Below are 15,000 nucleotides of genomic sequence, written 5' to 3' on the forward strand. Positions count from 1 at the left end.
AATTAAGAATGGAACCTGTTCTCAGTCATTCACACAAATAATATATCTCAGGTGAAAGTAAAATTTATAGAAATCAATTATAGTTATTTTATACTCACCAACAGATTCTACAATCGTCTTGACTGCTTTTTCTTCAAACTTTGGACACACTGAAATAAGAATTGGAAATTAAGAATGGAACCTGTTCTCAGTCATTCACACAAATAATATATCTCAGGTGAAGGTAAAATTTATAGAAATCAATTACAGTTATTTTATACTCACCAACAGATTCTACAACCGTCTTGACTGCTTCTTCTTCACACTTTGGACACTCTGAAATAAGAATTGGAAATTAAGAATGGAACCTGTTCTCAGTCATTCACACAAATAATATATCTCAGGTGAAGGTAAAATTTATAGAAATCAATTACAGCTATTTTATACTCACCAACAGATTCTACAACCGCCTTGACTACTTTCTTTTCAGACTTTGGACACACTGAAATAAGAATTGGAAATTAAGAATGGAACCTGTTCTCAGTCATTCACACAAATAATATATCTCAGGTGAAGGTAAAATTTATAGAAATCAATTACAGTTATTTTATACTCACCAACAGATTCTACAACCGTCTTGACTGCTTTTTCTTTACACATCAGACACACTGAAATAAGAATCGGAAATTAAGAATGGAACCTGTTTTCAGTCATTCACACAAATAATATATCTCAGGTGAAGATAAAATTTATAGAAATCAATTACAGTTATTTTATACTCACCAACAGATTCTACAACCGTCTTGACTGCTTTTTCTTCAAACGGATATTCTGAAATAAGAATTGGAAATTAAGAATGGAACCTGTTCTCAGTCATTCACACAAATAATATATCTCAGGTGAAGGCAAAATCTATAGAAATCAATTACAGCTATTTTATACTCACCAATAGATTCTGCAACCGTCTTAACTGCTTTTTCTTCACACTTTCGACACACTGAAATAAGAATTGGAAATTAAGAATGGAACCTGTTCTCAGTCATTCACACAAATAATATATCTCAGGTGAAAGTAAAATTTATAGAAATCAATTACAGTTATTTTATACTCACCAACAGACTCTGCACCCACCTTGACTGCTTTTTCTTTACACATCGGACATACTGAAATAAGAATTGGAAATTAAGAATGGAACCTGTTCTCAGTCATTCACACAAACAATATATCTCACATGAAGGTAAAATTTATAGAAATCAATTACAGTTATTTTATACTCACCAATAGATTCTACAACCGCCTGGACTACTTTCTCTTCAGACTTTGGACACACTGAAATAAGAAATGGAAATTAAGAATGGAACCTGTTCTCAGACATTCACAAAAACAATATATCTCAGGTGAAAGTAAAATTTATAGAAATCAATTACAGTTATTTTATACTCACCAACAGACTCTGCAACTGCCTGGGCTGCTTCTTCTTCAGACTTTGAACTCTCTGAAATAAGCATTTCAAAGTTTTATACTTCATAGTAAAATTTCTTCGTCTCTTTTAATAATCTATATTCCATTATTGTGAGGCAATCATATCATCAATAGTCAATTGGTGACCACTATGCTTTCAGTCAACACTTTCTAATCTGTTGCTATATAATAGTTCAATATTTAGAATCACAACAAAATAGGCAAAACTTTCTAAATCTCATCTTTTTCCTAAGACATCGTATATGCTAATCTAGCAATTCTGAAATTATCTCATTTAGTTATCACTTCATAACACTCTTTTTCTCTTAGTTTTGTCTTTCCTTTCTTATGTCTGTGCTGGTCATATGACATGCCATTGTCCTCTCATCTCGAACCTTCACTAACCAATATTCTTCTCATCTTCTACTAAATTCCAGTCTCAACCAAACTGGTCTTCAAAATCTGGCCACAAAGGCATGACACATTGCTTCAGGAAGGATAAACATACCCCAGCTCTCATTTTTATATGTTACTGTTGGTAATCTTTAATCTTAACTGTCCACATCACACTTCACCAGAATACCACCTGATTCAGGAAATATCTGAAGATATTTCAATGTCATTCATCCTCTTTAATAAGCAGCTTTTTTTTTTCTAGGTGAGCAATGATTAGTTCTACACAGGTGGAGCAGAAAGTGATAACAGGTATCCTGAAACATTACATTTGTATAAAATCTCCTTAACTTAAAACTGTTTATCTACACATTATTGCAAATGAGTTATATCTAAAATGGGACACTAGAATTCATTCTCAAGAATATATAAGACTCGCTAAGAGTCAGATCCTTAAACTCTCAGTTGAGATTTTGTCATTGAAATTCTTACATTACAAAGCTGACTGTGATGTTGTAGGAAGTACTGTTGTCCTTAATTATCAGTTTCCCAAGATACTTATAAATCATTAACCTCATATAAAAGCTGACAATTGAATATAAAAAAGTTGATGTTTACTGATGGGACCTTGGAGATTTATTGATATTTCATTTATATTTCAGTAAAATGTACTAGTCTTATGTTGCAGACAATACTCTTTTGATGTGGGACAGGTTTCCTACTTGGATAAAGACAATATTCAGTGGGTGTAGTCATGGATATACTATCTAAGAGAAAAGACACCTGGGACATCTTTTATCATACATCTGTCAGATTATGACAGATCTGGGTCGATACAACATTATTCCATTCCATAATGTCATGTGACAAACAGACAGATCATCAAATCATATTCTTACCAACTCTCCTTTTGCTTTTTATAAATGTTTTACACTTGGGGCATCTTATAAGTTGAAGTTTGCTACAATCTTCACATAAAACAGTATGTGCACAGGGTTGTAACTCCATGTTGGCTTCATTCACTTCACAAAGCATACATCTGTGGAAAAAAACATAAAACACATCTTACCTATAACATTCATTTCTAACAAATATTACATGTTTGTTTTATGTTTACAGTACAGAATATTATGAAACACCAGACTGACCAGAGTGAGGGGCATGGCTAAGTTGTTAGGCTGTTGGACTCATAGAGTAAAGTTGCGGTTTCAATTCCTGGACAAGGCGATGTGTAAAGTTCTTTAGCAAAACACTTCAGTCTAGGTTTGCCCTGCATACAAATCTGCCCCTAGTTATAGGTGAGTCCATGTTCATTGATCTACACCTTGTCAACTTCAGATGTGTTCCTCCAAAACAATTTTATTTGCCTCAGTTGATTGGATCAAAACCCAAACGAGTTAGATTTACCTTCTACTGAGCTATGTGCATACTGTTTAGCTTCTTATAAGGACAGGTGTGATAAATTGAGCTCTTCGTCATTCACCACCTGATACACACCTGCAATTACATATTGTAGGTCCCTTAAATCATGACTCAATACCAGATGAAAAAGGGATGCAAACTGGTCTGAGGATATCCTCTTCCATGAACCATGACAGATTTAAATCGAGATACAAATTATTGTTTAAAAATACCCACAGTTTATGCAATAAAGTTCACTACTTTTGATTCCTAAGTTAAAAGTACTGATTCCAATCTCATTTGTTAAACCTGGACACATTCTTTACTGTGCAATAGTGTTTTTAGCATGGCTGGCTACATTTTCTTTCACAAAGACATCTTTCATTACCTTGGAGGTGGTGCGATGGTCTATGCTTGCTCAAGCTTTTCAGAAATTGCTTGTGAAGATTTAAACGAGTCACAAGAGGAATTTTTCTGCGACTTAAAAGCACATCAACATTTACCATCCCCGAAACTTTTTAGAGCTGCATCTATGAAAATGGTCACCTGTGTTCTCATACTCGTGATTTTAATCATCCAATATTGATTAGGAAATCTTTCAATGGCCACAAAATGCAACCGATTTCCTTCATTTAATGTTAGATTCAAACTAATCCCAAGTAGTCCTCTCTCCCATAAGAGGTAACAACACTTTCGATCTGCTATTTACCACTGCTCCTGAAATTATCAGCCTCAATAGTGATGAACCCTTAGGTGACTCTGATCATACTCCAATCTTGCAAAAATATTTCTAATGGATAGAAAGAAAAGCCACCATAACCTCCAAACTGCTTCGTTTTCCTGGAACTCCTACTGTACTGAGGTATAGTTCCCTGACTGGCTTCGACTTTACAATTCTGGAGATGTCAAGACTAACCTTCAGCACATCCATCCTTAATTCATGAATAAGTGTCGGTGCCATACAAACGTTTTAGAAGCCTGAATATGTGAGAGACTGCCAGGAAATATCGATGAGATGCTGGACGTGATAAAAGAACAGGGGATAAAAGAAGAAGGTGCAACATGGTACCCTGCCATATTAAAGGAGTGACAAATGTACCATTTTCACTGATACTGAGATCAAATTCCATAAAACCTGTTGAATTCTGCAATATCACAATGCTAATTGAAGCATATGTGCAATTATGCTTCCTCTTGTCTTGGTGGTGTTATTCATCTGCTTCTGAAAGGGTGCACCCTTTTTCTACTGCACCAGCCTTTTATCCTCTTCTAATTCAGCTTAGCCCAGTTTAATGGAAATTTGCCAGTATTCTTCCCCGTTCAAAAAGGGAGTGACCAGACATCCCCTGTTGATTACCATCCAGTCAGTCTCACAGAATTAATGGATCTACAGGAAGACATTTTGGAACATCTGGAACCCTCATAAGCTTATTCCAACTCCAACCATTTTGATTTATCCCTAACTGTTGCTGCATTGAATTTCTTCACAGATGGTGGTTCATGGGTGGATATTATCTCTATCAACTTCACCAAAGTCTTTAATTCCATGCCACTGTGATCAATTACAGCACAGCTGTCTGGAATGGGTGCGAGGACTAAATTATATAACTGCTTAAAATACTTACATTCTCAGTTGAAAAGACAGAGTCACAACACTAAGCTAACATTCTGCACCCAACACAGAAGATCTCAAGGAACTACTCTTGGTTTTCTGTTGCTCCTTCTATGTAAATACATAGCTAAATACATGCCAACTATCTGCTATAGATATTTTCTTCAATCTGACCTGGATACAATGCAGCAATGCACAGCTGATTGCAAACTCAAGCTGGCCATAGATAGATGCACCACTATACACTTTGGAATGAAAATTCCAAACTTTACCAACTCTCTCCAGAACAACAAACTTCAAAAGTCTGCAGGTGAACTTGACCTTCACATTAATGTCAACAATGATGTGTAATGCATGAACCACATTTCTAAAAATCATCAGAAATATCAAAGTAGTGCTCAGTAAAACCTTAGCCTGTCAATTTGTCAAGTTATCAGTTTAAAGTTATGCCTGGCTATCATACGTCTACACTTACAGTTTACATTTCCAATCTGGTATCCCCATCCTGCCCTGAATATCTATTCAGAGAAGAACAATAAGTCAATATGAACATATTGCTTCTCTGGGTATTGACATCTTATTATATGCTATATACCCTTGCTTCAATCTGATCTCCAAATCAGGCAAATACTCACTGTTAGTCACCATATACTGAATGTATTGTTTCTCTGGGTATCAGCAATCAGCACACTAAAGTTTTGAAGTCTAGCAGCTAATCTGGTATAATCCCTTAGGTTTATACATAATCTTGCCAACAAAAACTTTGGCAACATTTTTGAATTCAAAATCTCAGCCAGCAGCAAACATTCTTATAAAATTAAAATAAAAAACAGTGCGAAATACTTTATCTCACTCAGAATTATTTAAGCACACAACAAACCACCTGAGTCAGCTGTTAGTTGTCAGGATACGGCATCCTTCAAAATATTCTTTTCTTACTGAGAACATATAGCCAGTACAAGGTGTTGATGTGGCTGCGTGTATGTTATTTACAAGAGTTCATAAAGAGATGAAGAATAAATTCAAGACCTATACATTTACTATGTAAAAATATGTTTTATTTACTGGTCAATGACGATACACAGAATTAATATGTAGCATCTAGTTGAATGAAATAATCTATACAAGAAAGTTCAGAGATAGGAAATGTAGAAATAACAGCTAAGTAGTGGTTTTCAGTCATGTGGCATAGAGAAACAGACGGACATAGCAATGACGTGAATGGCTCTAAGTCTAATCAACTAAGAAGCAAAGAGCAGGATTAGCAAGCTGTTTTTATGAATGGAATGCTGGACATTCTAGAAACTTCCAAGAGAAACGCTAAGATACTTGAATAATTAAGAATCACATCTTATGACACAGATGCTGCGAGAAACTTAGTAAAGGGAGGTTACTCTATATTCTTTCTTGCAAGGGAGATCATTCAACTATTTAGATACATAGACCACTACACTTCTGATGTACCTTTTTGTGCCTCTTTTACCGTTAGCCTTTCTGTTTTTTGTATTTTATTCTATGTATCATGCATGTACTCCTAGCTTTCATAACGGTCTTTCTTTACTTGACTAAGCACTGCTTTCCATCCCCTCTTTTACCCTTTCCCAGTAAGTTGTAGTACACCTCAGCTCTGTATACATTATGTTATTACAATATTTGCATAAAAGATTATTTGCTAATAAAGAAGTCCAACCAATACTTGTCTATCGGATAAAACAGAGCTATATTTATACAGTTCAGAAATCAACATCTAAAGACAATATCTGAATTTCAACAGACAAAGAAAGTTATGCATATTCTCACAGAGAATAATGTGTCTTGTTCATCAGCTAACAAATATATGGTAAAGAAACAGCTAAAACTAATGAACTAATGAAATACAGGAGTCTAATGTGACCAAGAAGCCTAAAAGACTAAGAATGGTATAGGTGTTACCAGAACGATTTATGTTTCCTGACAATTTTGTTCTGTGAAGATGTGTGTCAGTGTTCTAGCAATATTTACAGAAATATGTGTGTGTGTATATATTATATATATATATATATATATATATGTATATATATACACACACACTTGGTGACCCTGCCAGTGCTGGTGCCACATAAAAAGCATCCAGTCCACACTGTAAAATGGCTGGCATTTGGAAGGACATCCAGCTGTAAAAACCATTCCAAAACTGGCCTTGCCTGCGCTGGTGTTACTCAGTCCACTCTGCTGGGCATGCCAAAACAGACAGAAGTTCGGTGTAGACTTCTGGTGGGCTCCCTTCAAACAATCCAACTCATGCCAGGATGGAAACAGACGTTAAGCAATGATGATGATGATGTTGATGATATATATATACACACACACTGTTTGGGTGTGTAGTCTATTTTCTTACAAAACCTTTCATATTAATGAACTGATTGGAACAAAGAAGAGAGAGAACATGTTGGTAGACAGATAACTTCCATTTTTATGTAACAACTTCAAAATCTGTTCATACACTTCACTGTTTAGTTCTACATTTTCTTTTTGGTCACAAATCTTTAAAATAGGGAACTAAGAAAGGTAGATGGGTGGTGGTAGACAGTGAGGTGCAACTACCAACCAAAACAGTGCTCTTCTTTGGATCACATAACGACTGTATTTTGTTTATTGTCCTTCATACTATTGTTGTGTGGCCTTTGATCAAGACACTATGGCAGTATAATGTATTGGTAGAATTAAAATTAAACAAACATAAACATGATTATATGCAAAATAGAAAATAAACTGTCACTGCCAATGAATACTTACTGTGGTGGCAGGAATAATACTTTAAATTTTTCTTTCAAATCTGCATTCCCAATGAGGTCCAATGGAGCTACATTCTTGTTATTTTTGCTGTACAAGTTGGCCCCCTGGTGGGCTAGATAGCTAGCGACTCCTACACCAGAGAGCCTCTTTTCGATCGGCAACCCAAGCTTAGCATAGCACTACAAATGACAAAGTATAAAATGATGATTACAATATTTCACAAATATACTTCGTAGATACCCAAATTACACAACAGTTCAACTACGTATACAAATAGTTTGCATCTCCAGCCCTTAAACTGATTGCACAATATTAAGTTCCGACATCATCTCTAATTGAATCCATTTCCCATTTTCATGTTTTTAGTCTATTCTCAACATTATGAAATATTTTAAACGTATGATATATGGTCGTTATATTAAACAGAACAAACATTATTGATTAACATCAAGTTTATTGGTAATTAATGCGTAAATAATCATTTGCCAATCACAAATATCACAAGATATTCAATAAAAAAAAACAATTTAAAACGAAATCATAGCATCAAGTCAAATATATGGAACAAACATAAAAAATAATAGAACACAACAAACTAACAACAACCTATCTATTCAACTAGCTTGGTGAATCCATAAACGGCCATCACACAAGAAATATGGAGGAGTATTTTATACATAAATATAACACAACAACATGACAGCAAACAAGTTACACGAGAACTGAGAATACTTAGAACAGACACAACAACAAAAGCAACACCACACAGACATATTCAAAAATAACAACGTTTCCATAATTAATAAAGAAACATCTTTGGATAATGAAGGTGAAGTAAAGGAAGTAAGAATTAGTGTCACAGTTGAGGCAGCACACCAACACATTATGGTTAATAAACTGCTCAAACTGTTAAACAATTCCAGTTGGGTGGGTAGCTGACTGCAAGAGTGGCTTCTTCTCACCAAAGTAGACATTACTACAATTTACATATGATCATCAAATGTCTGAAATAGAGTCACACATCAGTAGTGACCTTTATTTATACGGGAATCAAAGAGTCGGTTGAATTCTGAAACAGTAGACAATATATACCATCAGATCTCCCGATGGATACATGTTGATGCATTTGTTTATATTTTTATATATACAGAAAGAGAGAGAAAGAGACAGACGGACAGATAAATATGTAGTTGAACATACACAACCTACATACAGGAAAACACACTAAGGACCTTCCTTCATTGTATCCATCCTCTAGTGTTCTGACATTCAACATTGTGATGACATGTCTACAGGAAACCAGTGGATACACATTGTGTGCAAGAAGTGTGATAAAGAGTCGTTTCAGGAAGAATTCTTCACAGAATGGTCTGGATGCATTTATCATGGCACCAGCATTATAAAGGTTATCGTCTTTCATGTCACACAGACCTCTCCTCCCCCTGTTTCATTGTTATTTGGGAATGTCTCCTCTTTGTCATTGGTCACCTTTCCTTCACACTGTGATGGCTGTGTTTATATAGCCAACAAGATGGGTTACCTCCTTTACAGTGGAGAGAGCATGCCTTCGAGGGTGAAAGGAGATGGAATATAGTTAGTTACATAATATAACTAGGGTTATCTGGATTGACTGGATTACTTAATACTAATGGAAGAGAGGTGGATGGGAGTGAATAGACATGGCAAGCAATGTCTGCCCGTTTCTCTATTTCTCTCTCTTTATCTTACACACACACACAAGCTCACACTTCTACTCATCCTCCTCATCATCATTTAATGTCCATTTTCCATGCTGGTGTGGATTCAATGGTTCAACAAGTGCTAGCCAACTGCAGAGCTGCTCAGGGTCCAATTACCAGTTTTGACATGGTGTCTATGGTTGGATGCCCTACCTAATGCCAACCTCACACACACACACACACATTCACAAACAATTTTAAAAACTTACCTCATCTAAAATGTGAATGTGTTCCACCTCAGAATGAAACATCTCTTTCTTTATTATGGAAAGGTGCAAACAATTATTGCCATCATTGTCGACAGCATTTATGTTTGCACCGTGCGTGATCAATTTATGGACTATTCCGAGGTGGGCCCTGGAGACGGCTTCCAGTAAGGGTGTTATTTTTTGATGGTTCCTAATATCCAGTTTCACTGAAGCCTTTGTGGAAGTAAAAATAGAAATTGAAAATGTACATAAAAATTAGGGTGGATATCAATGTGTCATTGCTGTCTTCTACTGAGTACTTGATTAACCTGGTCATGTACATTTGATGTTTGTTAGTGTAGTCATCCTTCTGTAAGGTCCCTCTATAACATGCTATGGATATGTGTTAGGGACATGATAAATCTATTAAGATGTCTTAAACAGATTGTTTCAGCCTAATCTATATTTATCTCTCACTATAGTAAATTTTAGGGGAGCAGAACAAAAGTGAGCATATAATTAGCAGATCAAGTCTAGTAAAGATGAATTATATACTTAATGTAAGCCTTTCATGTTGCTATGTTAATAAGGGATTCATAAAACGGGGGAGTTGGTTAGTGTCCACATCCTTACATCACTGTACATATACATACATATATGTACATACCTACATATATATGTATATATACATGCATATATGGGTACAGGACATAAAAAACGAACATAATGAGAAACGAAAACAAAGAAACGAACTTTTCTTCAAACAACTAAAAAGAACAAACAGATCTCTTGGATCCACCTTAGACAGCCTCTCCTTCTCTCACGCATTCTCTACATTTAGGAGCCTTTCATAGTGGCACTTCCAAGCCTATTTCTTTGCAGAGTCACTAACTGCAAGGGAGCCATCATCCATGTGAACTCACCTCTCTCCCAAAACATCACAATTTTCCTTGGCAAGCCAAAACACTTCAAATCTCTGGTCCTCACATTGCAAGACATTGGCAAACTTCTTCCTTCCTGCTTCACTCATGGCTGAGTATACCTGCTTCCTAGCTTCCTTTCTAACTGCCTGATATAACTCCCAGCTGCCACCACCCTTCCCATCCTTCCAAGCCTGTTTGCTCTTATGTCCTCTCAATTACCCTTTTCCACCACCACATCACCCTACGCCTGGCTGGGACATTGCACCAGCCACAAATTTGGTCTGAAACTCTCAGCAAGTTGTCCCATTGGAACTTCCACTTATCCTCAATACTGCAAGTCTGAAATTCCTCCTCCTTCCCATTATATGCTTCATTTAGGACATCACTAAATTTCTGACTAATTGAAGGTTCCTTCAGCTTCCATACTCTTCTTTTCCAAACTGGCTTGCTTCTTGGAATCCTACAAGCCAGTATCTTGAACTCCCTAATGAGTAACCTATGCTGTGGGCTACATTCTTCTCTATTGAAGGCCTTTGCATTTATGAGCAGACATGAATCCTGCATTCGGGTGAGAATGTAGCCAGTTTGGCGAGCATGTACCTTGGATTTATAGGTTATCAAGTGACAGGCTGGCTTTCTGAAGCAAGTGTTGCGTTTATTTCGTCATTTGCACCACAGAACTCCAGTAGCCTTGCACTCCCCTCATTTCAGGAACCAAATCTGCGTCCCCCATGGAAGATACCTCGGTGCTGCCCAACATATCCATTGAAATCACTGGCCACGAAGATAAGGTCACAGTCATTTATCTTTGAAGCGGCCAGCAGAAGAGTATCATAGAAGTAGCCCTTCAGTTCATTTGGCAGACCCAGTTGTCTGTGTGTGTGTGGGGAGGAGCACATAGGACGAGATGATTGTTGCTGTGCCTACATTGACTGCAGCTATCAGCATCTGAAAAAGTTGTTTATGGACACCTGAAAATAGGAGTTAATCAGGTATTCTCACCACCAACAGTGGAGGGTGCCGCATCCTGGCATTCATGCAAAGCAATGTTAATACAAATACAGGTAAATAAGTTAGGTAGACAAATACAGTAAGGGTAGTTAATCCGTTGAGTTAGGGAGGGCGAGAGGAGAAGGGAAGTTGATTCATCATGTACTGATGATTATGGATTAACGAAGCAATAGAGACTGAGTGTAGCATGCCCTCATTTAGCTTTGTTGCTGGGGACAAGGACCTTTAACTTATCTCTGCTACATAATCTGAGTATGCAATGTGTCTGGCAAGAGTAACTCTCTCTCTGTGTATAAATATATATATATATATATATATATATATATATACATACATACATAATACATACATACATACATACATACATACATACATACATACACAGACATTTATATGTATGTACAGGGGGAAAAGTAGCCAAAAGAAGCTAAATAAATTATTGGACACAAGATAAAATGCCGACACCAACAACGTACATATATAACATATCACACACACATACAACATGACAGACAGATATTAAAAGATGATGATGATGATGATGATAATATATATAATCTGATATATATGGGTTGAATTCATAATGACCTTGTTTTGTCTGACCATTGAAGATAGAACTGTCAGCAGTGGTGGTCAGTTGGACTGTCACCACCACTACTGTCATCATTATTATCACCAACATAATTATTCTTCACAGACCCAAGACCTGCCATTTAAAGGCTGCTGCAGTGAAGTTGATTAAATCTACCCCCAGAATTTTACTGGTATTTTGATGATATAAATATTGAATACTAGAGAGAGGATATAATATGTATTTGTTAACTAACCTGGGCCAGCATCAACGATACCACACCATAGCGTTGCCTGAAAGTTATACAAAGAGGAGAGGAAAAACAATTATTATTATTAGATTAACCAATGAAAACAAATGTAATTAGGTCATTATAATCAATAATTACATACACACAAATACACATTATACATGTATATACATATATATATATATATATATATATATATATATATATATATATATATATATATATATATATATATATATATATATATATATATATATATATATATATATATATATATATATATATATATATATATATGAGTTAAGGAATGGAGTAGATAAAATCTGGGCTACATGTTTCAAAGCAGGTGGAACATCAGAACTGGTAAATATCCAAACGAGGTGTATACCACAGGCTACTCTTCAGACCAAGGGTATCTTGATTAAATGAAGTTTACACTGTCAATAGGAGAGGCACATGTTCAAACACAGAAGATGCGGTAAGGGAAAAACCAACAACCTTGAGCCCCAATAAACTCGTTTTGTTCCTGGAAGTTGTTTTTTTTAATTTTCTATGGATTGCTTGAAGCTCACCTTCTTACCCCTCAATCCTTGGATCCTACATTTATATATATGAGGTGGAGACCCAAAAGAACCCGGAATTTTGCAATATTATTTTATTTGCTTAGTTTTACATATTAACATTTTTATCACCTTCAAAGTATTCTCCAGTTGAAGCAATGCATTAATCCAGACGCGTTTTCCTCTATTCAAAGCAGTGCTGGAACACTGGCAAAGTGATGCCTCTCGAAGCCTCCATCGTATTTTTCTTCACCTCTTCCACGTCCGCAAATTCTGTAGCACCAGCTTTTGTCACTATGGATGACCTTCGATCAAAGTTAGGGCTTGACTTCCAGCTGTTCTTTCAGTTCACAAAATGCATTCAATCATGACTGCTTTTGATCTTCTGTGAGCAAGTGAAGCATAAATTTTGCTGCAACACTTTTCATTTGCAATTCCTCACTCAAGATTCGTTGACAAGAGCTCCAGGACTCACCAGTCATATCAACAAGTTCGGTCAATTGTTCGGTGAATGCCTTCCAAAATCAGTTCATGAATTTTCATGATGTTTTGATTCGTTCGGGAGCTCGATGGCTGCCCTGAATGAGGTTTGGTCCTTAAGCAACAAGTGACCATTCGAAAAGCATGAAATCCACTCGTGATCTTGTGTTTTACTCATGGCATCATGGCAGTGTCCTTGTAAACTGTTTGAAGCATGACAACTGTTTCGGCTGCTATTTTCTCCAGCAGAAAACAGAATTTGATGGAAGCAAGCTGTTCCTTCATTTCAGCCATTGCAAAACTTGATGAACAGGGGAGAAGCCCTGTAAAACAAAGATTCACCAGAAGGTAATAGGACCACACTCAAAGATGCCGGTTGGCAGACTGATGCCTGAGTATCGCATCAAGTGGCTTCTAGTAACAGAAGCCTGAACTTCAATGGCCTTGCCCCACACAGAAACGTTTCCGGTTACTTTTGGGTACCCCCTCATATATTCGATATGCTCTCTACATTATAGACCAACGATATATATACACACCTGAGTAAACACGGCAGTCTATATATGGTATGATGAACACCTGTTATATAGACATGAGATTTAGGATGGGGAGAAGCGATAATGTGGATTATAAGGACCCCAGTACATGACTGGTATTGTATTTTATCAGCCTAGCAAAGATGGAAGGACAAGGTGACCTCGGCAGGATTTGAACTCTGAACATAAAGGGTGGTAAATAAACACCACAAGGTATTCCATCCAACAGTAATCAGACACAAGAACAGGAGAAAAGAGGGAGGACAATTTATTAAATGAACCCCTGGATATTACTGGTACAGATTTTGACAGCAGGATTTGAACTTGGAACACAAACAGATCAAAGTAAGGGGATGATTCTGTATTTAGCCCAGGGCCAGGGGAAAGAGGAAAATTACAAGGTGGGGGGGAGGTGTTTTACATGTAATGAGAGGAAGAAAGGAGATGATTTGAACCTGTAACGTTGAGGTAACGAAGGATGAGAGGAAGTAAAGAATCTAGTCAGGTAACAACAACAACAACAATAATTATGATGATTAATTAATGAAGTTAGATTACAGTGTCATTAGAGTGTGTGTGTGTGAGAGAGAGAGAGAGAGGTGAAGCATGACGGCCCATGGTGGGATTATGATATGAATGACTCGAAACAAGAAAAAAAACATTAAAGAAACAGATTTGGATAATCCAAATCCATTGGGAAATTACTTTTGAGCTGCCAGATGGAGAGGAGTGTCACCATCTTTGGCCACCTTATTGGTATCGATGCCATTGTGTTGCAGGAGAAGTTTTACATTGTCCGTACGTCCATGAAAAGAGGCAATATGTAGAGGGGTGTCATCATCTTTGGTCACAGCATTGACATCAGTGCCCTTTTGTTGCAGAAGAAGGTCAACAGTGTGTATGTGTTTATGAAAAGAGGCAATATGTAGAGCTGTCCAACCATCTTCATCCACAGCACAGACGTCAGTGCCATTGTGTTGCAGAAGAAGTTTTACAATTTGTGTGTGTCCAACTGCACAGGCAACAAGTAGAGGTGTCGAACCGATATTATTTCGCTGATTAACCTAAAAAAGATAAACAATAAAGACATTAAAGATGGTGTGTATTGGGGGAAGAAGGAA

At 36.6% G+C, this 15,000-nt stretch overlaps 1 protein-coding gene across 1 annotated transcript in view; it reads right to left on the reverse strand.

Moving 5' to 3' along the window:
* Positions 1-92: 92 nt before the first annotated feature.
* The window catches only part of LOC115231106 (putative ankyrin repeat protein RF_0381), a gene marked incomplete at its 3' end in the record, with an annotated part of 37,378 nt that continues 22,470 nt past the window's right edge, over positions 93-15,000 (reverse strand). The window contains exons 7-20 of the mRNA XM_036499945.1: positions 14,585-14,943; positions 12,310-12,346; positions 9,570-9,782; positions 7,622-7,800; positions 2,733-2,872; positions 1,424-1,474; positions 1,258-1,308; positions 1,092-1,142; positions 926-976; positions 763-810; positions 597-647; positions 431-481; positions 265-315; positions 93-149 (exon numbers count right to left, since the gene is read on the reverse strand). Coding sequence (XP_036355838.1) covers positions 93-149; positions 265-315; positions 431-481; positions 597-647; positions 763-810; positions 926-976; positions 1,092-1,142; positions 1,258-1,308; positions 1,424-1,474; positions 2,733-2,872; positions 7,622-7,800; positions 9,570-9,782; positions 12,310-12,346; positions 14,585-14,943 — 1,390 coding nt within the window. The remainder of the gene's footprint in view (positions 150-264; positions 316-430; positions 482-596; positions 648-762; positions 811-925; positions 977-1,091; positions 1,143-1,257; positions 1,309-1,423; positions 1,475-2,732; positions 2,873-7,621; positions 7,801-9,569; positions 9,783-12,309; positions 12,347-14,584; positions 14,944-15,000) is intronic.

This window comes from Octopus sinensis, unplaced genomic scaffold (genome assembly GCF_006345805.1).
Source record: "Octopus sinensis unplaced genomic scaffold, ASM634580v1 Contig17415, whole genome shotgun sequence".
NCBI lineage: Eukaryota > Metazoa > Mollusca > Cephalopoda > Octopoda > Octopodidae > Octopus > Octopus sinensis.